The 21,084-nt window shown below is 49.9% G+C and overlaps 9 protein-coding genes across 9 annotated transcripts; 3 read left to right on the forward strand and 6 right to left on the reverse strand.

Moving 5' to 3' along the window:
- Positions 1-1,030: 1,030 nt before the first annotated feature.
- On the forward strand, positions 1,031-3,322 carry EURHEDRAFT_388264 (transcription factor TFIIIC subunit TFC1; the record flags this gene model as incomplete). The annotated part of the gene is made up of 5 exons (XM_040779736.1): positions 1,031-1,345; positions 1,399-1,705; positions 1,756-1,833; positions 1,880-1,988; positions 2,035-3,322. Exons 1-5 carry the CDS (start codon positions 1,211-1,213, stop codon positions 3,320-3,322), a joined length of 1,917 nt encoding a protein of 638 aa, XP_040636521.1. The 5' UTR covers positions 1,031-1,210.
- EURHEDRAFT_388265 (uncharacterized protein) lies at positions 3,089-4,979 on the reverse strand. The gene is made up of 2 exons (XM_040779737.1): positions 4,583-4,979; positions 3,089-4,522 (listed from the first exon to the last, which is right to left on the reverse strand). Exons 1-2 carry the CDS (start codon positions 4,692-4,694, stop codon positions 3,513-3,515), a joined length of 1,122 nt encoding a protein of 373 aa, XP_040636522.1. The 5' UTR covers positions 4,695-4,979; the 3' UTR covers positions 3,089-3,512.
- A 1,963-nt stretch (positions 4,980-6,942) lies between these two features.
- EURHEDRAFT_414789 (ribokinase) lies at positions 6,943-8,463 on the reverse strand. Its single transcript, XM_040782526.1, has one exon. It carries the CDS (start codon positions 8,325-8,327, stop codon positions 7,179-7,181), a length of 1,149 nt encoding a protein of 382 aa, XP_040636523.1. The 5' UTR covers positions 8,328-8,463; the 3' UTR covers positions 6,943-7,178.
- A 196-nt stretch (positions 8,464-8,659) lies between these two features.
- EURHEDRAFT_542626 (uncharacterized protein) lies at positions 8,660-9,268 on the reverse strand (the record flags this gene model as incomplete). Its single annotated transcript, XM_040787406.1, has 1 exon — positions 8,660-9,268. The coding sequence occupies one exon, from the start codon at positions 9,266-9,268 to the stop codon at positions 8,663-8,665; it is 606 nt and encodes a 201-aa protein (XP_040636524.1).
- Positions 9,269-10,739: 1,471 nt separating this feature from the next.
- On the reverse strand, positions 10,740-13,411 carry EURHEDRAFT_483671 (MCM DNA helicase complex subunit MCM5). The gene is made up of 4 exons (XM_040785534.1): positions 13,155-13,411; positions 12,965-13,091; positions 11,501-12,903; positions 10,740-11,448 (listed from the first exon to the last, which is right to left on the reverse strand). Exons 1-4 carry the CDS (start codon positions 13,289-13,291, stop codon positions 10,956-10,958), a joined length of 2,160 nt encoding a protein of 719 aa, XP_040636525.1. The 5' UTR covers positions 13,292-13,411; the 3' UTR covers positions 10,740-10,955.
- Positions 13,412-13,574: 163 nt separating this feature from the next.
- Positions 13,575-17,307, forward strand: EURHEDRAFT_414792 (vacuolar protein sorting-associated protein 54). The gene is made up of 3 exons (XM_040782527.1): positions 13,575-14,045; positions 14,108-16,910; positions 16,962-17,307. The coding sequence occupies exons 1-3, from the start codon at positions 13,823-13,825 to the stop codon at positions 17,143-17,145; spliced, it is 3,210 nt and encodes a 1,069-aa protein (XP_040636526.1). The 5' UTR covers positions 13,575-13,822; the 3' UTR covers positions 17,146-17,307.
- EURHEDRAFT_388269 (uncharacterized protein) lies at positions 17,258-18,194 on the reverse strand. Its single transcript, XM_040779738.1, has 3 exons — positions 17,892-18,194; positions 17,703-17,842; positions 17,258-17,646 (listed from the first exon to the last, which is right to left on the reverse strand). The coding sequence occupies exons 2-3, from the start codon at positions 17,790-17,792 to the stop codon at positions 17,470-17,472; spliced, it is 267 nt and encodes an 88-aa protein (XP_040636527.1). The 5' UTR covers positions 17,793-17,842; positions 17,892-18,194; the 3' UTR covers positions 17,258-17,469.
- A 192-nt stretch (positions 18,195-18,386) lies between these two features.
- On the forward strand, positions 18,387-19,506 carry EURHEDRAFT_414794 (zinc-binding alcohol dehydrogenase family protein). Its single transcript, XM_040782528.1, has one exon. It carries the CDS (start codon positions 18,478-18,480, stop codon positions 19,474-19,476), a length of 999 nt encoding a protein of 332 aa, XP_040636528.1. The 5' UTR covers positions 18,387-18,477; the 3' UTR covers positions 19,477-19,506.
- Positions 19,507-19,650: 144 nt separating this feature from the next.
- EURHEDRAFT_379628 (uncharacterized protein) lies at positions 19,651-20,670 on the reverse strand (the record flags this gene model as incomplete). The annotated part of the gene is made up of 1 exon (XM_040779194.1): positions 19,651-20,670. One exon carries the CDS (start codon positions 20,668-20,670, stop codon positions 19,651-19,653), a length of 1,020 nt encoding a protein of 339 aa, XP_040636529.1.
- Positions 20,671-21,084: the final 414 nt, after the last annotated feature.

The following is a 21,084-nucleotide window of genomic DNA, read 5'->3' on the forward strand; positions in this document are numbered from 1 at the left end:
CTGCGTCTTGTCTATGTATCTGTAGATAGCCTGACCTGTAGCTTAACCTGTTCGTCAATTCCTAATATATCCGTACCTGACCCCGCACCCTGACACTTCCATTTCATAGCCCCTCTGTCATGCTTAAAGCACACTTATAACTCTCATCACTAGTGCCACCACTGCCATGAATAAACCACTGTGGTCAACAGCCAGCCCTTTCAGCCATCTACCCCAAGACTGCTGGCCAATAATCGGGAAGCATCTTTCTTCCAGAGGTCTCGCATCCGTATCAAGAACATGTCGAAGCTTACGAGCCTCGGCTGAGTATCTTGTCTACCAGGGCATTATTTGGAACTGGGCCAGCGTGCTTTCCTTGCTGCGACTGCTGCATCTTATGAATCACTATGGATGGAAGGGCAAGGACTATACCATTGGCAGGATCTGTGCCACTCACGAGTTGACCGTAGTCATATTGTTTTCGATTTAGAGCACCACAAGCTACCACAGCCGCCTTACACGATATCCGATTAGCCGTTATATTTGAGCGTGCTTTCCAATGACAGCCAATGCTGCAATGTCTGTATTGGTATATCACATGCTGGGCTTTCATGTGAAAATGCCCACAACTAACACTGGTGACTGTCACGTCATGTCATGGATAGGCTTATATGTGTGTAGTACATCACTTCATATGATAAGCATGCAGATAAATACTGAATAAAGATTAAACCGGAACTGCCACATCCTTTCCCTTCTTTTAATTTGTGTTTTTGATTGGATGCAGCTGCATGGGAGGGGAGCAGAGTCTGCCATAGAGCTCCTCATGCTGCAGAGAGCGTCAGTGTTTACCAGTGGCGCGAAAAGTGATAGGAAAAACAGCAAAGTTTGGTTGAAGTTGAAGCCGCGATGGAAGGCATCTCTATATAGAGCACCCACGGTGGTGCCAAGCGGCAATGGGCGCTAAACTGAAATAGGGAAGCTAAAGCCATCCGACCATTCAAAAAGAAAAGAGAAGAATAAACCGGTTAATTTGTCCGAGAATCGAACCCGCTACTTCGTCCTTCCAGGAATCTCGAGAGATACATAAGACTACCAGTCCACAAGAGACTCATAACTTGACAAGAGGGTTGGTTTTAATTTATAACATAAAAGTGTGTTGCTGTACTTCAGAAAAAAAAAGGGCGGGAAATCCTTACCACCGCAACGCAACCCAAATACATGTATAACCATGTCAGGCGAGCAAAGAACAGCCCCATTCTACACAATCCCACCCCACCATATCGCCAGCGTCGAACATCCAGCAATAATCCGCAATGTCGATAAAGCAATCGATACGCTCGAGGGTAACGTGGGCATATCCAAGGTACCCCTCCCTTCCCAGTATGGAATAGAAGTCGCAAGCTAATAGACGTCTAGATTTTAAACTCAAGGGCCGACACAAGAGCCAATTTGGTCCTCCGCCCAGAAGATGCCATGTCCAGGCCTTTGCAGTCGACTAACTCCCAGACGAACAATGTCCTGCTCAGAGTGACTGTTCCCAGGCGCACGGGACGGAGACGGAAGAGGGGGACTGAGGAGCCGTTTACGGAGACGACGGTGTCTTCTGAGGACGGTGCACGTCCAAGGCGTAGTGCGAGAGACTTGAGGAGAAGTTTGGAGGATAATGTTGGGAGGTATCAGGTTGAGCCGGTGGGGATGGTGAATCGGACGCATGTGTTTCGAGGTGTGCGCCTATATACACTTCTACACGCTGAACATATACTGACTGAACAGGAATGCCGGATTTCGTGTGGTCGACGTCGTCTAGCGAATTTACCAATCGGTTCCGTGATCATATCTTGTCGTTCGACTGTATGTATGATATCCCCGCTCGAATATATATATACTGATATTGCAGATGAAAAAATGAAACAATTCGACATCAACATGTCCAAGGGTGCCATCTCCAACGTGGACATCATACCACCACCATCATACAGCCACGGGGATATCCCATTCAATTACTTGTACGTCCCTCACCCCCAAGAGACAAGCACATACTAACAGCAAAAGCTACCGCCAAAACCCAACCGTCAAACAGTCACTTGACAAAACCGGCCAACCAACAACAATTAACACCTCTTCCGCCACGAAAATCGCAACCCACCTCGTTCCCTACGACATCCCAACCGTCCCCCAAGCCGCCCACCCCGGCTGTCCCCCAATCTCAACTCTCGAGCCAGTCCTCCAAGAAACTATCTCTGTGCTTGAATCCCTCTTCAGCACCAGACCAGCCTGGACAAGACGTGGTCTACGCAACTCCCTCACCAAACTCGAGCAAAGACACGCCCTGAAACACGCAGTCCCCTACGTCGGCTACATCTTCCGCTCAGGACCATGGCGCGATGCTATTGTCAAACATGGCCACGACCCGCGCTCTTCCCCAGACTACCGCATCTACCAAACAGCCATGTTCCGCCTCCTGCCCCGTGAACCCGAAGTCGCGCGTGATGGCGGCGGCAGCGCCAATTCCAACACTATCAACACAGACACCACAGGAATGACTGCTACCGGTGGACACGGCGGCGTAAAATCAAATCGCCGCCACACACACACCCGCTACTCCGATGTTGCCGCCATAAACCCCTTCACAAACCCGTCCTCCCGAACAACCCTCTCCTCCGACAACACCTTCACAACAACAACCCCCGTCCCCGCCGAAACAACACACATCTTCACAGGCACCCCGCCCCTCCCTCATGACGGCCGAATGTGGATGTTCTGCGACATCGCAGACCCTCTACTCCGAAACTTCCTCTTCCCGCCAAACCCCTCAGACCCAACAACCCCCCCACCAGGTTTCCTCCGAGAAACCTGTGAACCGGTTACAGATGGGTGGTATGGTACAGGTACTATGGCGAAAGCAAAGGCGATAATGCGCGCCAAGATCCTCGCGCTAACTGAGAACCGGACTACGGATGACGAGGCTGAGTTTGGAAGAATTCTTGCGTTTCCGGATCATGTGGATGAGCAAAATTTGAATGAGGAGATTTTGCAGTTTTCGTGCGAAGGGGAGGGGGTTGGGTCGAGGGAGATGCAGATGGCTACTGATATTAGGGCTGCGATTAGGGGGGCTGCTAGTTGGAGGGCTGTTGTTAGGAGGCCTGGGGGTGTTGACGGGAAAGACGGAAATGAGGTTGGCGAGGGTGGGAAGAAGGTGCAGTGGGAGGATGAGGGCGAGGGCGATGAGGGGAGTGAAGGTGAGGAGGTAGAGATGCAAGATCAGGAGGGTGAGGATGAGGATGAGAGGGATGATGCGGAGGATCAAGATGAGGATGATGAGATGGATGAGGGATCTTGAGAATTGGTACACTGTTCAATTGATATACAGTATTTACAGCACTAGTATGACAGATAATAAGACAAAGTAAACAGGAAAAAAGACCGGCTTGCTTTTGCACATCAACAAAGGAAAGGGTATCAAGACGAAATAGCTCAGATGACCACCAACAAACGCCATGCCACAGAAATTATAAAATAAGACGAATGAATCATGCAGATTCCTCCTCAGCAGCACTCTCACTCTCATAGATCTCAATCCCAGTCTCTGACCGCTCACTCTTGGCAGACTCTTCCTTCGAAGCAGCAGGCTCAAGAGAAGAGATGGACGAGACGGAAGACAGCTTGGTGCCGCGGGCAGGCTTGGTACTCCCACGAGATGCAGACTTGCGCGTCTGGACGGGAACGGCATTCTCAACACCAGTCTCTTCTTCTTCGCCCCAAACCACCGCGTAGGAAAATGCATGGCAGTCGGCACCGTAGTAGTCCGCAGCGTTGAGCTCACCAAGCGGAGCACGCGATTCTTCCATCATGACAGACTTGCGAGCAGCCGCGGCAGGCGACTCCTGTTGAGGTGCGGCGGGAGCCAATTCAAGACCCAGTTCAGCGGGCGGGACATTCTCCTTCCCGCGACCGGACGATGTATCTTGCTTGGCTTCGCTGTCACTGATATCAAGGACACCAGTGGAGTGTTGCATGAGGTTGGTCATCTCCTCTTCTTCAGAGTCGACGTGGATATCGAAGGACCAGGAAGCGGGAGCAGGTGTCTTGGTAGAAGGGGTGGCGGGAGCAGCGGTTTTCTGGGACTTTCCACTCGACAAAGCCGTTGCAATCGAAAATGGCCTGCTAACGCTCTTCCGACCCGTAGGCTCAGGGTGAGTTCCCTTGGTGATGTTCGACCTCCGAGCAAACGGTTTGCAGATGGACTTGAGAGATCGAGGCGAGCGACCGGCGGGTTTGAGGCTGGGGGTGGACTTCGGGGTAGATGGCTGGAGGAGGGACGAGATGCGAGGGGCGGAAGGACTAGTTTCAATAGTCTTCAATGCAAATCGAGAGGTCTTCAGAGGCTTGGGGGGAGCGGTGGAAGTGGAGGTCTTCTTGCTGGACAGGTCATCGTTTTCGTCGGATCCACGCTTGCGTTTGGAGGAGAGATTGAGAGTCGGGTCAATGTTTTCGGTGTCAATGTCGCCTAGAGGCTTTCTTTTGCCGGTGATCATGGCACCTACACGCGTTAGAATCGATCGATTGTGTCTGCGTAGATGTGAAGCTGGATGGAGCTCACCGTTCTGCTGATTGCGGATGTTCATGCGAGATTTGGCCAAGGCGCGCAGACGAGGCGCGTCCAGGCTGGCAAACGGTTGGCGTGCAGGAGTAGACATGGTAACTGCCGCCATTACGGAGATTCAGAGGTTGATACAGATCAGAGTTGTATTTATTCTGTACGGAGTAGCTGTCAAGCTCAGCTGAGGAGTTTGTTTTGGTGGAGATGGAGGATGATGATTGGTTGTGCAACTCTAGGCTATCTGGGATAAGAGCACGGAGTAGCAACACGAGCAATTGAAAGATTGAAACAACGATAAGCAATTGACTGACAATATCAAAGAGACAACGAGGAAGAAACGAATATATACTTGTTCCGAGAGAAAGGCAAGGAAGGGTCACAAGGAGGAAAAATGCGGGTGAAAATGGAGGGCAGGCTCCATTCATTCCTCTCCACCTGAACATGCGGTTTCAACGCCAGCCGGGCGCGTCCACGACGTGGTTCGTGTGTGATGATGCAAGGCGCGTGTTTTATCTAACTCACTGATTATACCCAAACAAGGGCTAGTCTGGCTATTCTTCACCTGTGTTAAGGGCTGTCTAACCATACTGGGAGAGCTAACAGTGCCGTCTATGACGGTTCGACCACGCGAATACTACTACAACACTTCTAGACCGCTTCTGTTCCAAATGGAGTACAAACGGAGTACAACCTCACAGACCATCCGCTATGGCAGACTACAAACTCAATAGTCATTAATTGCTTCACCCTCCCCCTTCCTTCAACGCGTCCAACGCGTCTTCGCGTCTCCGTATCATCTCCATTTCCCCAGGTCTGCAATGCATTACTCTCCCCACGCCATACAGATCACTTCGGTGGAATCACGTCTTGCGATCTCGCGCGTGCTATAAGTAGAAGCCTGGAGACGTAGTGTCGATCGGACATAAGTACTCTAGTGTAACCGCAGTGCCCGGAGTAAGGCGTTCTCAGCCAATGCTTGCCGCCAGAGACTACCCTGATGAAACAGACCAGTATTACTCTAGTGTGAAGGCTTATTCTGATACGTCCGTTGTGGGAAGAGGTTCCCTGATCGGCCGGGATCTGATCTTGGTTCATACTACAGAGTACTATCCGGGGCTGTCCGGAAAGCGTGAGGAATGCTATGGCAGGACATACCGTCCTCGAGACTCGACATTCATTTACTCCTCCGTACTCTGTACTCTGTACAGGACATGATATTCGTGCCTATGTAGGATCGAAGAAAGTGGATAGAATAGTGTACTCCTACTATGTCTCGACCTAGTTAGGACTGTAGCGCATGCTCCTTTCGTCCTTTCTCGGTAAGCACTAATCTCCTCACCCATTCCATCCTACTGTTTTTATCAACATCCTTCCTCCTGGTCAGTGGATGTTATCAAACCATCTATTCTTTCTGTTCCTACTCTTGCGTCTCGAAAGACTCTTTGCAACCTCCATTGCGTCTACGCGTCCCTTTTGGTCGATGCCGTCTTACCGGACCATCCCAGATACTGTATGCGGACACAACGACCAAGGATCCCAACCATTATAGACAGCCCTCCTTGACGTATTGTCTTGTCATACAAGTCAGAACATGAGTCGTATGTCGTAGCTCATCCCCACCACATCTCCGCCCTTCTCGCATTTCAACTCGTCTTCCAGTTGTTGCCCATGGCGGCGACGCCGTATAGGAGAGCGGAGGTGGATACACTTATGTATTAGTTTAGAGTGACACCTTGGGTATTATAATGTGCTAATCCGGCATAATGCTAGAGTTCTAAAGTGGGACTCCTTAGAAAGATGTCCACATACACTGGCCAGTCCTAAAGCCTTCACGGCTGACTCGACGTTGTCGTCCACGAGGGCAATATCATGGCGGATATACGGGCTACGAAGATCATAGAACGAAGAGAGCCGATGCAAGTCAGTGCCTGGAAAGCCTTCTTCGGGAGTTGCGGCATGCATTTCACAATGTACGAGGCAACCAGTATTTTTCAACCTCCGTTAGGTATTGCCCTAGTGCCACCACAGTAATCGAGAAAAACGAATCCACGAGAAGGCTCTCTAGAATTTCCTAGGGGGCAACCCTCCAGCCTTCCGGTCGAAATGCACGAGGCAACCAGGGCCGATGAGCGCATGGAGAGCGGATCCTCCAATCATTCCTTGATGATTGGGAGACGAAACTCCGGCGGGAGGCAGGAGGGGACTTCTGGAGCCGGGGCGACACGTTGATGAGCCTGAACCAGGGAACTTCCTGGTAATGGGGGGTTATTCGGAAACATACTTATCCTGATATTTCGAAAATGAAAAAGAATTCAGTGAATATTACAAGCAAGGCGCAACAATCAGAGCAGACCAACGTGGTCATCTAGAGGACTATACAAATGGAATTGTTTCGAATACATGCGCAATATTCTGTAGCAGTATGGTCCATTATCAAACGCGAGAAATGTGAGTGACAGATCCGCAACATAGATGCCCGGTTACACATGGACATTCCATTCTTCGCGAGACACCTCGCTTTGCCACATATTGACTGTGCTTTATGGATATCTATATCTAACGTAAAGTACAGAGTATGGTACATCGTGCACGCCTTTCAAAGCTCATTCTCCCAAGGAATGCTATCCATCGCCCCCTGTCTCTCAACGCACCGCGCCGCTGCTTTTGTCGCCAATCTCATCGCCCGTTCCGTCACAGTCTCGTACCGTTCCTTCAGCTCCTCTTCCGTGAGATCCACCCCGGCCTTCCCAGAAGTTCTCCTCGCCTCACGCCACCGCGCAATCTCCACTGCATATGCACCCACAAACGTATCCCCCGCGGCTGTCGTATCGAGCACCTTCGACACCTTATCCACCGGAATCTCGCCCATGAATCTGTCAACCCCGTTTATGGGACCGCCACTGCCGGGCTGGCAGGCGCTGTACCAGGAGCCCTTCGAACCAAGCGTGATGATAACGTACGTCGTACCATATGCCTGGAAATAGCCCGCAATATTCTTTTTCCTATTTTCACCGACGCAGGCATGCCGTCCCAGTTCCTCCTCCGATGGGCTCATCAGTTCCGCCTCCGTCTCGTTCATGATAAGGTGATCCACAGAAGCCATCCCGTCTTCCGGCCGCAACCCCCCCGGCGGCGCGGGCGCAGGGTTAAACACAACTTCCGGTCCAATTTCGATCCCTTTCTTCCCCTCTTCACGATTTCTCTGCTTAAACGCGCCAATCTCACGCAATGTCCCGACCAACGACTCCTTCGGAATCTCACCCTGCAGCACTATAACATCCGGCACTGGAGCAGCAAGACCCAGCCCCAATACCTCGGGAACAGGCTGCATGCCCTTATAATTCGCCCCGGGAGAGAAACAAATCCGATTCTCACCCCCAGCCGATTCATCCACGATAATCATCGCCACACCCGTATACGCATCAGGAATAATCCGCACCCGCGACGTATCAACCCCCGAATTTTCAAGAGTAGGTTTGAGGAGGGAGTCAAAGTGGCCGTCCAATGCTCCGACTGCGCCTACCATTTCGACATCAATCGGCGTGCTGGGGGCGGAGGGGGTGTTGGGGGAGGTGGATTTTGGGCGGGAGGTGCGACCGCAGGCGACGGCTTGGTTTGCGCCTTTGCCGCCGGCGGACATGAAGTAGGATGATGTTGTTATCGTTTCGCCGGGGGAGGGGAATCGCGGGGTTACTGAGACCATGTCGACGTTGAGGGAGCCGATGACGCGGATTAGAGGAGGCATTGTTGCGGTAGCGGTAGCGGTAGCGGTAGCGGTGCGATCGTAGTATAGTATGTGTGTGCCAGTTCAGCGGAGGTGAGAAAGTTATAGGTATATACAGGGGAAAGAGTAGTGCAATTCGAAAGCTGGCTGAGATGGTGGAAGTGACGATGCTGTCACGCGTGGGGTTCAGGTCCAGTGGGGCCTCGGCTTACGTCGGTGCTTGACCAGCCCTATCTTGGATTGCAAGTACAAATACAACAGTACTCCGTAAACAAGTGATATACCATTTTGAATACTAGTTATTATCCCGAAAATAAAACAGACATCCATTTGCTCCACATGATCAGAACCCCAGCCTATTCGGGAACCCCATAAACTCCATATTCATACCATTCCTTCATATCGTTGAACGTAGAAACAACATGCCCGAGCTCCCAATACTCGTCCCCCTTACCCTCCCTCCTCGAGATCTCCCACCCAAAGATAAGTTCATCCATCGTATTGCAGTACCGCGCAGCCTCATCATGCTCCGCCCAAGGATACACCACTTTCGAAGACCAGAACATATTGCACGTATCAATCAAAGCCTGCGGTGCTTTCAAAACATTCTCGCGGTCGTCATAAGAAACCTTGTACAGCTTCCGGAACGTAGCCTTCCACGCATCTACACGCGGATCATCCTCATTCTGTGCCTGTTCGATGCATTCGATATCTCTCACGATGTTGCCGGCAAACGTGGCGCTGTTTTGGACCACGGATAGGTCGGTGCCTAAGACGACTTTCCTGTACCGGACCGTACTCTCGCGGTGCTTTTCTGATTGGCTTGCTGCTTGGAGGGCTTTGTTAAGGTTGGCTTTTTTTAGCAGAGATTTTCTGATAGACTCTTTTTGTCGGCCTCGGTATTCTTCCCGGGTCTTTGGAAAGGTAGCATGGTGAGTCGTGCTTATGGATCTAAGAGTCATGCTGAATGATTGATGGTTGGATGAAGATGTTTGCAAATACGACTGGGGATTGGTTGATGATAACGGTTGTGGGTGGGAGAGAGCGAGAATATATAGACCAAAGAATGCAATAATAATAAGCGAAGCAAACATACAGACAACTGTACGACTGTGATATATGTGGTTCCAGCGTATACCCATGCTATTTGTACTTCTAGTACCACATTTCATATTCTAATAAATCAAAGCAGGCACATGGCAGACTTTTGATATGTACAACCCAAACAAAGGTCTTAATGATTGGGACTGTATAACAAACAATCTGTACATCCTATCAAATGACTGCTTCCAAGATCCTGGGTATCTAATAATATTGAGCGACAATGTTACACTCAACCACAACCCGGCACAAAGGCTTGCCGCCGTGCCCTAGTTTACTCCGATCTACAAACCATGACTCCTCAAAAAGTATACTAAACCTGCTATCAACGCTTAATTCATTGCCCATCTAATAAATAATAAGCTAATATCTAGTCCATTACAATATACTCCTACAACGACTCAAGTCCAAACCCATCCCACGAATTCTTAACATCAAAACCATCCTTCATAGTCGCAAATACCAATTTTCCACATGCTCCAATATAGAGCCCTTCATATAATCCATCCTTGTTTCCTGCTTCTTATACAGAAGCCATCCTTGAACAAAGTGTTTCAACTGTTTCTGGTATCCAACTGTTGCCTTGTCACTCTGGTTCTCCGCCCAAGGCGCTAGGATCTTTGTAGTCGTGAGGATATTGGAGGTACTGATCAAATCCTTCAATGCCTTGACAATAAGTGTGTGCGAGTCAAAGGTTAGCCATACAGATCCCTGGATTTTGTCTCAAAGGCCTTGGCCTGCAGTTTGTCGAGGGTCTGCATTGTTTGGATGTATTCGATAGCGAGAATATTAGCGCCGTATGAGATGGCAGCCTTCTTGGTGGGCAGGCCTGTGCTCAAAATTAAGGGCCTAGATCGTAGTGTCTCTCGGTGGTGGAGGCTTGACTTGTTGATTGGCTCTGCCCTAATGGTATCTTTGTTACGGTGGTTATGTAGAAAGCTATCTGAGTGTGGACAAGATGAGAAAGAGGATATCGATGGAACTGATTCTTGATGAGAGATAAGACGAGATTTATAGAATAGAGAATACAGGGGTAGATGAGTAAGGGCAAACATAGACGCAGACTGTATAACAACATCTGTATGATATGATGCCCAATCATGACAATTATCTATGCCTGTCCATCCTTTGAAAAGTTCAATGCTCAATGCTTGTCATGCATTAATTTCTCGAAGACCTCGGGAGGTGTGGTGATAATGAAAGACAAGGTCGACTATTAGCTAGTCTAAGTGAATATATGACAGAGCAAGAGAGTGAATGAGAAGACCAGAGGTCTGAGTACCTGACTGTTACCCAGAATTCATACATCCAGACTTTGCAATGAGACTAAGTAGCTTGTATATGTTTGAATTGTTTCCAATTATGAAAGTAGATAATACACTCAATGTACCCATAAACACGCCATACACCAGTTCAATCCCGCTGTACCCAAACTTAACCCTCTTATCTCAACATGTATAAAAAGTGAACATAACGCATTCACGGGATATGTAAGCATCACCTCGTCGAAACAGAGTAAAAAACAATGAAAACAAGACAAAAAGTGCACTAAACACCATGCCGGTAGACCTGCGAACCCCCAGACCGGATCTGTAAGGTATCCCTCCGTTGGAGGACCACTATCGCTCTGTTCAGAGCCTGCTCGGTATAACTTCTCCCGTCAACAAACTCCCGACGCAGAGTAGCCAAGCTGGTACTCCAGCCAATAGGCAGACGGCGCTTAAGTTCGTCTTCAATCTTGCCAACCTCCTCCATCATCTCCTTGCTACCCTGTCCCTCACCCTGCGTGATAGCGTCCATAGTCGATGCCAGGAAGAGCCGAATGGCCTCGTCAACGTGGGCTTCGGTGGCGACTGGTGATAGTTGCAGCTTGGCGAGGGACTCAGAGATACGGACGATAGCTTCGAGCTGGCGAACGGTGATAGGAATTTGGGAACGAGCATTGGCGTCGATTTCGGCACGGTGGACTTGTTTGCGGATGGAGACGAAGTGGGAGGACAGCTTTTCTGCGGCTTCAGGGGAGAGGCGAGGGGCACATCGACTTCAAGATTGTTAAGAGATGGTCTTCGTTGAAAAAATGGGATGGTACATACGTTTTGCAATAGCTGATGTATCGCTTCATAGTATCCAACGGGATTTCAGCCTCAGCCTGCTCCTCCACACCTCTACCGTGCATGTGCACACCCATGACGTGACGTGCGATGTTTTCATCACGTCTGCGGTCGTGGTCATCGCGGACGATGAAGATCATATCGAAACGGGACAAGATAGTGGTTTGGAAGTCAATGTTCTCACCGGGTGTCTTCAGATCATCGTATCGGCCGAAGATAGGGTTTGCAGCGGCTAGGACGGACGTCCTCGAGTTAAGGATAGTGGTAATGCCTGCCTTGGCAATGGAAATGGTCTGTTGTTCCATTGCTTCGTGGATGGCGACTCGGTCCTCGTCCCTCATCTTGTCGAACTCATCAATACAAACAACACCACCGTCTGCCAGAACCATTGCACCTCCTTCGAGATAGAACTCGCGTGTGGCAGCATCTCGTTGCACCGATGCGGTCAAACCAGCCGCAGAAGAACCTTTACCGGAAGTATAGATGGAGATTGGTGATACTTTTTCGGTAAATTTCAACAATTGAGACTTGGCGGTACCGGGGTCACCAAGAAGCATGACGTTGATATCTCCACGAAGTCTCATTCCATCAGGGAGAATCTTCTTCGAACCGCCCATAAGTAAACAAATGATAGATTTTTTGATATCCAAGTTACCGTAAATCGAGGGAGCGACACTCCGGGCCAAGGCGTCGTACAGATCCGGTCGACGGCTCAATTCCAAGAATTCCTGCTCCTCTTCTTCCGAGAAAATATAACTTCCCTTCGCAGTATGATCCAGATCGCTGTTGATACCAACAGCACGAAGATACGGGTTGCGAATGGCAACAGCGGCGTCTTTCTTGCCGCCCTTGGCTTGGTAGATCGAGAAGATACCCATTACTGAGCAACGGGATCCTGGAACAACCCGGTTAGCCAGGTAGCGATCCGCAGAGATGAGCACATGTCTGGGAAGCTCTCCAACAGGGACTTGGTCGGGGGCTTCTTGGAGTTTGAGAACCTGTTGGTCGACGAATTGACACTTCTCGTGTGCAACCACATACGGATCCAACGGACACCTGTCTCCCGGTTCATCTCCAGGTTGTTGTTTACGCCCACAGGTTCTGGGTAGCGAGAGACCGGAGAATCCACCGTCGACTGAGATATTTTCGGCATGATCACAGTTCTTGCATCGAATGTGGACGATTGTTGCTTTGGACGAAATGGTCGAGGCTCCGATCACGATACCAGGGATACGAACAAGATGAGAGATGTTGGTGGCATTGAGGTCACGGATTGAGATGTGTGTTGCGGACGAGTGCAAGAGCAACTGATGCGACGGGAGGACAATATCTCTTTGGGAGGGGAACACAATCCGTTGTGTGCACTGCTTGAGGGCTCCTTCGAACTATGAACGAATCGTGTCAGCAGTTTACCCCCGAGAATGTATTCGTTAATGAATATCATACCAGAGGGATAATGTCTGCGGGCTCTGTCGTGAGTTTGTGGGCCAGCTCTTCGTTATACGAAATCAAATGGGCGATATCAATGTCGCAGTAGTATTGCTTCACCAAGGCATTCTGTCGAAGCTGGTCTCTATATAACCCATCAGTCTCCCCTCTTTCTCAATTTTTCCACATCTCATCCACTTCGACGCACCGGTAAATAAAGGCGTTGTCCAGCTGGAATTCAAGCACAAACTCCCGCAGTCGGGCCTGAATGTGCGTGCGAGAGTCTTCTCCGACCTCCTCGCTGGGCGGCAGCACGCTCAAAGTATAGGGAGTGCGTCTATCCATGCCGTAGACGTCAAAGGAAACTGGATTAGTATGAAGGAGATGTAGTGGTGGTTGTGAATGCTGTAAAGTATCACCGCCGCAAGGAGTCGCAGATAATATCTTTTTTGCTGTTGAACCGCGGGGAACGCGTCGCGTCTCGAACACGCGTTAAGTGGTTTTTGGCAGGCAGATAATATTTAATGCCTGACGAGGTACCGGAAGAATGATATTCCTCAGTTCCTGATTTGGCCTAGGTGCCGTGGCTGCGGAGTGGGCGCATTTCCCGATCGGGGTGAGCTGTCATGTGTTTCCTAACTGCGAACCGCATGCCGGCGGTTTTGGTGGACGTTACACCTGCGTTCGAGATCAATACGTCTCCATTCCTGAATTTCGAGTTACCGATCACGAACACGTTTCCGTGAAAGGCACATTGAAGCCAGCGCTGCGATACCGCAGCTCCCAACAGGAACAGTTGTCCTCTGTCATGATTAGATAGCAGTTCACCACGATCAGCACGCTGGCCGTTGGATCCGGCCTTTTCGCATGAACGAAATGTCTACCGCGAGTCCCCGAAAGTCAATTGACAGCCTCGCGTCGGGTGCGTCTACACCGTCATTATCTCAACAGCCCGCCAATCCGTTCGATTCGCCCCGGGTCCCGCCTCAGCGAAACACCCCCCTGAGGAGAGGGTCGACTGCAAGCTCTGTTGTGAGCATTGGAGGGGCTCTGGATTCATCACAACATCATGGGTCAATTGCGGAAGCAGGACAGAATGGTGCGTTGTGCCTTGGCTGTTAGGGGGAGGGGATCCTGTGGTGTGTACTAATACTGGTATAGCGATTTCCACCCTGCTCCAACCTCCCATTGTCCGCACAGGACTGCTTCCTCATACTGCGGTGTCCTCTACCGGCTATAAACCCCCGTCGTCTCGTGATATACCCCCAGTGACATTGACGAATATACCTCATGTCGAATCGAAAGCGTTTCAACCATATATAACCCAGGTGGGGTCACTGTACGATGTATTTCAACAAGCCAAGGAAAGCGCCGGAGAAGAATCACAACTTGCGCGAGGGGGCAAGGGCCCTCAAAGATCGGACGACTTTGATAGATTCGGGTCCAGATCGCAGGAACGACGACCGTCGACACTGTCTATTAGCTCGCGTGCCAGCTCGCCATACGATGTTCGAGGTAGAAGACGGTCTTCTGGTGGGCTAAGCCGTGGGCAGGGAATTACGCCGCTCTCTACGATTCCGCCGTTATACTTTGAGGAAGATTTCCATCTCGAAAACCCCCGGATATTCGATGTGGTGTCGGAGAAATCAGATATAATTAGGCCTCCCTCGAATGGGGCTACCGGGGAGCCCGCGCCAACTGGTAGAAAGGCGCTTGCTACGAACGCCATTCTGCAGGAGAAACTGTCATGGTACATGGATACAGTGGAAATTCACCTTATTTCGTCCATCTCTACAGCATCCAAATCCTTCTTTTCAGCCCTAGGGTCCCTGCGTGAACTACACTCTGAAGCAGCAGACTCAGTAAAACGGATACAAACATTGCGGAAGGATCTCCAGAAGATCGACCGGGAAATGGCGTTAGGAGGCCTCAAGATTGTCAACCTGCGACGTCGAAGGGAAAATGTTCGAATGCTTTCCGACGCTGTGTCCCAACTTTGCGACGTGGTCGAGTCCGTCTCTCGGTGCGACCAGCTCGTGGAGAGCGGCGAAATCGAGCAGGCTGCTGACGGCCTTGAGGAAGTTGAGAGATTAATGGCTGGAGAGCATGCTGATGAACGCCCTAGCGAAGACGGTTCTTCGCCGGAGCAGAAGAGACGTATTGATTTGCGGGGGATCAAAGCTCTGGAGGGTGCATCCGACGATCTTGCGCAATTGAGGTCCAAGATCGGTGCGGGGTACGAGAGCCGATTCTTGAGCGAACTCCTTGCGGATCTAAGACAACATGTAGACAAAGTGCCGCTTGATTCAACTTTGCGACGATGGGGTTCCTCTTTCCAACGGCAACGTGGAGCCCAGCGCTCCGATTCTACAATATCACCGGCCTATATGTCTTTTGATGATAAATTCCGATCGAAGTTATTGGTCCAGCTTACCGGACTGGCACGGACTCATCATACCACTCCTGCGACTACCTCATTCAAAACTGCCGTTCTTCGAGAAATGAAAGCATTGATCCGTAAACAAATGCCCAGTTCCAGTGATGATGATGCCGAATCAACGATATCTGTATCTACGGCAAAGTCCTCATCACTTAGCCAGCAAGAAAAGTCGTCGATTCTTGCGCGCAACCTCCGTGCAATGGATGTGGAGGATTCCTACAGCATGTTGAGCCGAGTATACACCAACGTCAGCGAATCCTTGCGGAGACTCAGCGTGCAAGTCAAGATCCTCCTCGATATCGCGAGTGGTTTGGACAACCCATCTGAATCCAAGTCTCGATCTCCAAGCCCGGATCCGCGAAGCACGGAGAGCCGCAGACGACCGACAATAGTGGCACAGGATGAAATATTGCAGGTTCTAGATATGTCTAGTCTCCTGGGCCAGGCTGTGGACATCGCCCAGTCCCAGATAACCAAGGTCCTGAAAGTCCGGACTGAACAGACCTCTCAGCTAGCCAAGGAGGATTTCCTGAAATACTTCACCTTGAACCGACTCTTCGCAGATGAATGCGAGGCGATCTCTGGGAGAAGCGGCACTACCTTGAAAACCGTCGTGGGTAACCAAATCCGGGACTATGTCACACGTTTCGGTGAGAACCAGCGACATAGTCTTGTTGAGGTGATGGATGCGGACCGGTGGGATGCTAAGGACTTTGGTGATGCTGAAAACGCAGTCTTGAGACGGATTCTCGATGCAAGCACTAAAGATATTGAGGCTTGGACGCATGCCTCGAAAATCTGGCTATCGGCCAAGACGAACGATACAGACAATGGCACACCACCTGTAAATGGATCTGGCAAGGAGAAGGCGCGGAGCGCCCTGATCGACGAACAGAAGTACATCCTGTCAGAGTCCGCAATCGCGATGATGCGAAGCATCGAGAGCTTCCAAGTTCTCATGTCGAACATCCCCAGCATGATCCAGGACATCTCGTCTGGTCTCTTGGAATCACTTAAGCTCTTTAACTCCCGGTCATCGCAGCTGATTCTAGGCGCGGGAGCTACCCGAAGCGCGGGATTGAAGAACATCACAACAAAACACCTCGCTCTCTCATCCCAATCTCTAAGCTTCATTATTGCCCTTGTCCCGTATATCCGGGAATTCGTCCGCCGCCAAGCACCGTCCAGCCCATTAATGGGCGAATTCGACAAAGTAAAGCGATTATACCAAGACCACCAGTCCGGCATCCACGAAAAACTAGTCGACATAATGAGCGCTCGCTCTAACGTGCACGTCAACGCGATGAAGAAGATTGATTGGGATGCTGACTCCGCACCGAACGGTGTGAATGCATATATGGAGACCTTGACTAAGGAAACCGCGACGCTTCATCGTGTGCTAAGCAAGCATCTCCCGGATATAACTGTTACTATGATCATGGATCCTGTGTTTAGGAGTTACCGTGATCAGTGGATCAAGGCGTATGAGGAGACAAATCTGCGGACAGAGACTGGGAAGCAACGGTAAGCATTCCCCTTTTCTCAAACTTTTTTCACCCATGCTAATAAGTGTAGGATGCAACGCGACGCAGAATATTTCCACACGAAGATGGACAAGATCGACGGATCCGGAGAATTGGGCAAGCATCTCCTGGAACTGGTTCAGGCGAAGAGAGTCGAGTCGGGCTCAAGGGAGAGGTCCAATTCGCCCAAGAAGAGCGATGATGGTTCAAAGTCAGGGACGAGCACCCGATCCTGATAATTCAACATTTGTATAGGGACAGCCATTTGCCCGAGTTATCTAGGACACATTTTACTATAATCAAGCATTTCGCACAGGTTTTAATCTCATGTTACAGCGGATGCTTTCGCTTACGCATATACAAGAACAGACCATTGAGTTGTTCACTTCAATTCCGTATACATAATTAGTTCAGTAACAACTCCAACTCCAACCCCAAGGACACTTTCATATCGTAAGCATAACGAAAACAATAGCGCATGCTTAAACCGTCCTATGCAAATTACAAAATCACGAGCCCAGCTCATGCAAAACTCATATCATATCGACATCATTACTCATTCATGCCTTGTGAGCACCAAGTCCCTTGTTCTCCCCAAGAGTCTTAGGCTCATGGCCACCCTTTCCATCGTCGTGGCCGGCGCTGCCCTGACCGCTGAGCGGGTTGCTAGCAGTACCGGTTCCCTTGGCGCCTTCGGGGAAATCAGCGACCTTGTTGACGCGGTTGAGTCCGGTGTCCTATGCGTTTGTTAGTCGTAGTTCTTTATTGGGGGAGGTAACAAGGGAGGACGTACGCCGGAGGTTCCGTGGGCCTTGTTTTCGCCAGCTTCAATGGCGTTGTCGCTCTGGGCGGGGGCGTTGGCGTATTCGGATCCGCGAGGCATGGTGTATGTATTTAATTGAGTTGTGTTGGGTGAGGTCGAGGAAGATAGGTCTAGAGTATGTTAGTCGTTGGCCAATCATCAGTGAGAGCCAAGACGTACCTTAGATATGTCTTCTAGAAGAGATGCAATTGAGAAATTGATTATCGTTGTGTCTGAAAGAAGATTTTCAATGAGAAAGTGCAGCAACTAAATAACCACCCAACTCGAACTGATGATAGCATCGACTGCTTGCATATTCCTGGTTGTAGAAGCTACTGACAGCATCATGAAGTCATGGTGGAGCATCCGGGCAGGGGAATGACTTCAGCGTAAGGTACGCTTGCGGCTCCAGTGAGATATCAAGGAATTCATGTTAGTAGTGGAGTTATGGAAGGAAGCCGAATTGTCTTGAGCAATTGTTTGATTTATGCGATTCAGAAGGAGAAAGATGCTCGTGTGCTTGTGTTCTAGATTTGGTGAGGCAAATCGAACAAACAAAGCAAACCAGTGGAACAAACAGTGCAAACACTTGGCTTTCCTAAAATGGCAGTCCCCTCTCTGATACAACATTGCAAACAATGTTGTAGAGGATAAGTAAATTACTGATAGCCAGTCGTCCTGAGCTCCTACATAATCCCATTTAACAGCCTGAGAATAGCCTTACTTTATCTTCCTAAATAATCCAAAACCACCTAGTACCATCAACATGTCCACCATGAATGCCATCGTCATATCCACCCCAGGCCCCCCAAACGTCCTCAAACTCCTCCAACGACCAATCCCCCAGCCCCGTGCAAACGAAGTCCTAATTTGTATCCGCGCTTTTGGTCTCAATCGCTCAGAAATGTTCACCCGCCAGGGCCACTCCCCCGTCCAATTCCCACGCATCCTGGGCATTGAAGCCGTTGGCACTATAGCTGCTACAGCCCCTGGTCTTGAGAATCAGTTTCCAAAGGGTGCTTCCGTGGCCACAGCTATGGGCGGGATGGGGAGGGCGTTTGATGGGGGGTATGCGGAGTATGCTTGTATTCCGGCGAAGCAGGTGAGGGTGTTACCGAGGACGAGTCTGGGTTGGGAGGTGCTTGGTGCGTTGCCGGAGATGTTGCAGACGGCGTGGGGATCGGTGATGTGGGCACTAGAATTGAAGAAGGGGGAGAGATTGTTGATTCGTGGTGGAACATCGAGTGTTGGGCTTGCGGCGGCAGCAATTGCGAAGGCTCATGGGGTTATTGTTGGGGCGACAACGAGGAAGAAGGAAAGAGAGAATATGCTAACAGAGAACGGGGCGGATGAGGTCTGGATTGATGATGGGGCAGTTGCGGAGCAGATTCGACAGGCATCGTCAACGTCCTCAGCAGGATTATATGATAAGGTACTTGAGTTGGTGGGCACGGTTACGCTGGCGGATTCATTGCAGTGTGCGAGAAAAGGAGGGACTGTTTGTATGGCTGGGATTGTGGGGAATGAGTGGTATTTGGAGAATGTGAATCCGATGGAGTTGATTCCATCTGAGACGAAGTTTACGGTTTATGGGGGTGGGGTTGAGCAGTTTATGAACATGCCTTTGGATGATTTGGTCAGGAAGATAGAGGCGAGAAAGTTGAAAGTTAAGATTGGGCGTGTCTTTAAGATGGAGGATATTGTAGAGGCTCATCGGTGTATGGAGAATGATGAGGCACAGGGGAAGATTGTGGTTATTCCATGATTTCTATAGCAGACTTTCGTATATGACAAACATGTCTCATCAATGAATATATATATTGTTTCCATCTTATATGAAAAACAAACCTATAAAGCAAAAAACGAAAACAAAAGCTCAAAAGGAAAGAAAGCAGAGACATCTATATCAAGACACTTCCCAATCTCCTACTCAATCTAGTCAGCCACCCCAAGCTCGCGACAATCGACCCCGACGTCGCTGCGCGATTATTCCCGCATTATTCACATGGGACAAGAGATCGACTTGCTCAGTATTCATAAAGTCGACTTGCAGGAAATCCATGTAAGCATCTCCATAGCGACGGCTTTCGTTCCTGTACTGAACAATAAGGAAAGGATTGTCCTTCATAGGGAGCGCGTTGTATTTTGCAGTCTTCGGCTCGAAGGATGATTCGAAAGACACAGCTTGCTTCTCTGATTTGAACTGTGCAACCTGCTCGGTCATCTGGGAGAGTTTGGCTTCGCAGGTAGTTAGCATTTGCCTGAGATCCGCAGTTTGATGCTCCAGCTGAGCTAGATGCTGTTCGATTGCATCTTCGATCGCAAGTTGCGCACACTTTTCATGGACATGGACATCGACCTCGTGTTCGTCGAAGTGAAAGTTGGTCTTGCTAACGGCGCGATAGGTCTTATGGGGACACTTCTTGTTGTTTCGGCGCTTTCCCGGTCTCAAAGGAGCAGGTGCGATATCTACACCACTATCATCGAAGTAACTATCACAGCGCTGGCTCATCCCTTTCATGAGATCCTGGATTCCAAAGTGCGCATTGGAAGAAGGCTGCACAATCGAAATTCTTCCCGGAGTCAAGCATGCCGGGAGTTCATTCTCACTCTCACTTCCGATAGATATATCGCTAGTGACCGATTCCTCGCTGTTGATAGACCGGGTATCGATATCCGAATTGACTACAGATAGAGAGCTGCGCTTCGAATAAAGGTTGCTTCCGATGAAATCTCTGTCACGCAAATAGTCGACTTCCATCATACCGGAGGCTTTATTGCATAGAATATAGTCGTCTTCAACTGTTCCGACACGATGGCGTGGGACATGATGGTCTTGGGGAAGTGGCTCTGAAGAACGGCTTAGCTTTTGAAGAAGAAACCGGGAGGTCTCTGAGAGGGACCTGTACCGGGATCCAAGCGACTGGCGCTTGTATCGGGGGGAATTGAATGTTGACATTGTTAGTCTGAGAATGGCTCGAGAGAGGTGAATTGGTCAGAGCATGACACGGAATGTCGCCTTTTATATCCCTCTCATTCTGACTCTGCTAGCAATCATTCCCGGATAAAGAAGACATTAAATGGAGGATCCCGTAAATTCGACGGCTTCTGTTCGCCCATCTTCTAAATTGGGCTGATGCAGACTGGATTCTGACACACGGGAGGATTACGGCCTGTCATATCACTTCGCAAGTCCCCGGGACAATGGATAAATCTGATATTCACTACGGCTGGAATTTCTGTGCTTTGTTCCCACATGTATCCCAAGGATAATGCTGTTGTGGAGGGAAGGACATGGTGTGATTCCACACCGAGACAGGGCATTGAGTGATGTCTCAGCTGTTCTTCTCATGGGGTTGGGGCTCAGATTTTG

The sequence above is a fragment of the Aspergillus ruber genome (genome assembly GCF_000600275.1).
Source record: "Aspergillus ruber CBS 135680 unplaced genomic scaffold scaffold00024, whole genome shotgun sequence".
Lineage (NCBI taxonomy): Eukaryota > Fungi > Ascomycota > Eurotiomycetes > Eurotiales > Aspergillaceae > Aspergillus > Aspergillus ruber.

Coding starts and splice junctions, on each gene's coding strand:
- EURHEDRAFT_388265 (XM_040779737.1), bottom strand. CDS start 4,694: ATGGCGGCAGTTACCATGTCTACTCCTGCACGCCAACCGTTTGCCAGC. Junction 4,523..4,582: donor CATCCGCAATCAGCAGAACG/GTGAGCTCCATC, acceptor TAACGCGTGTAG/GTGCCATGATCACCGGCAAA.
- EURHEDRAFT_414789 (XM_040782526.1), bottom strand. CDS start 8,327: ATGCCTCCTCTAATCCGCGTCATCGGCTCCCTCAACGTCGACATGGTC.
- EURHEDRAFT_483671 (XM_040785534.1), bottom strand. CDS start 13,291: ATGGATAGACGCACTCCCTATACTTTGAGCGTGCTGCCGCCCAGCGAG. Junction 13,092..13,154: donor GACAACGCCTTTATTTACCG/GTGCGTCGAAGT, acceptor TGGGTTATATAG/AGACCAGCTTCGACAGAATG. Junction 11,449..11,500: donor TACATCAGCTATTGCAAAAC/GTATGTACCATC, acceptor ACAATCTTGAAG/TCGATGTGCCCCTCGCCTCT.
- EURHEDRAFT_414792 (XM_040782527.1), top strand. CDS start 13,823: ATGTCTACCGCGAGTCCCCGAAAGTCAATTGACAGCCTCGCGTCGGGT. Junction 14,046..14,107: donor TGCGGAAGCAGGACAGAATG/GTGCGTTGTGCC, acceptor ATACTGGTATAG/CGATTTCCACCCTGCTCCAA. Junction 16,911..16,961: donor ACAGAGACTGGGAAGCAACG/GTAAGCATTCCC, acceptor TAATAAGTGTAG/GATGCAACGCGACGCAGAAT.
- EURHEDRAFT_388269 (XM_040779738.1), bottom strand. CDS start 17,792: ATGCCTCGCGGATCCGAATACGCCAACGCCCCCGCCCAGAGCGACAAC. Junction 17,647..17,702: donor AGGCCCACGGAACCTCCGGC/GTACGTCCTCCC, acceptor ACAAACGCATAG/GACACCGGACTCAACCGCGT.
- EURHEDRAFT_414794 (XM_040782528.1), top strand. CDS start 18,478: ATGTCCACCATGAATGCCATCGTCATATCCACCCCAGGCCCCCCAAAC.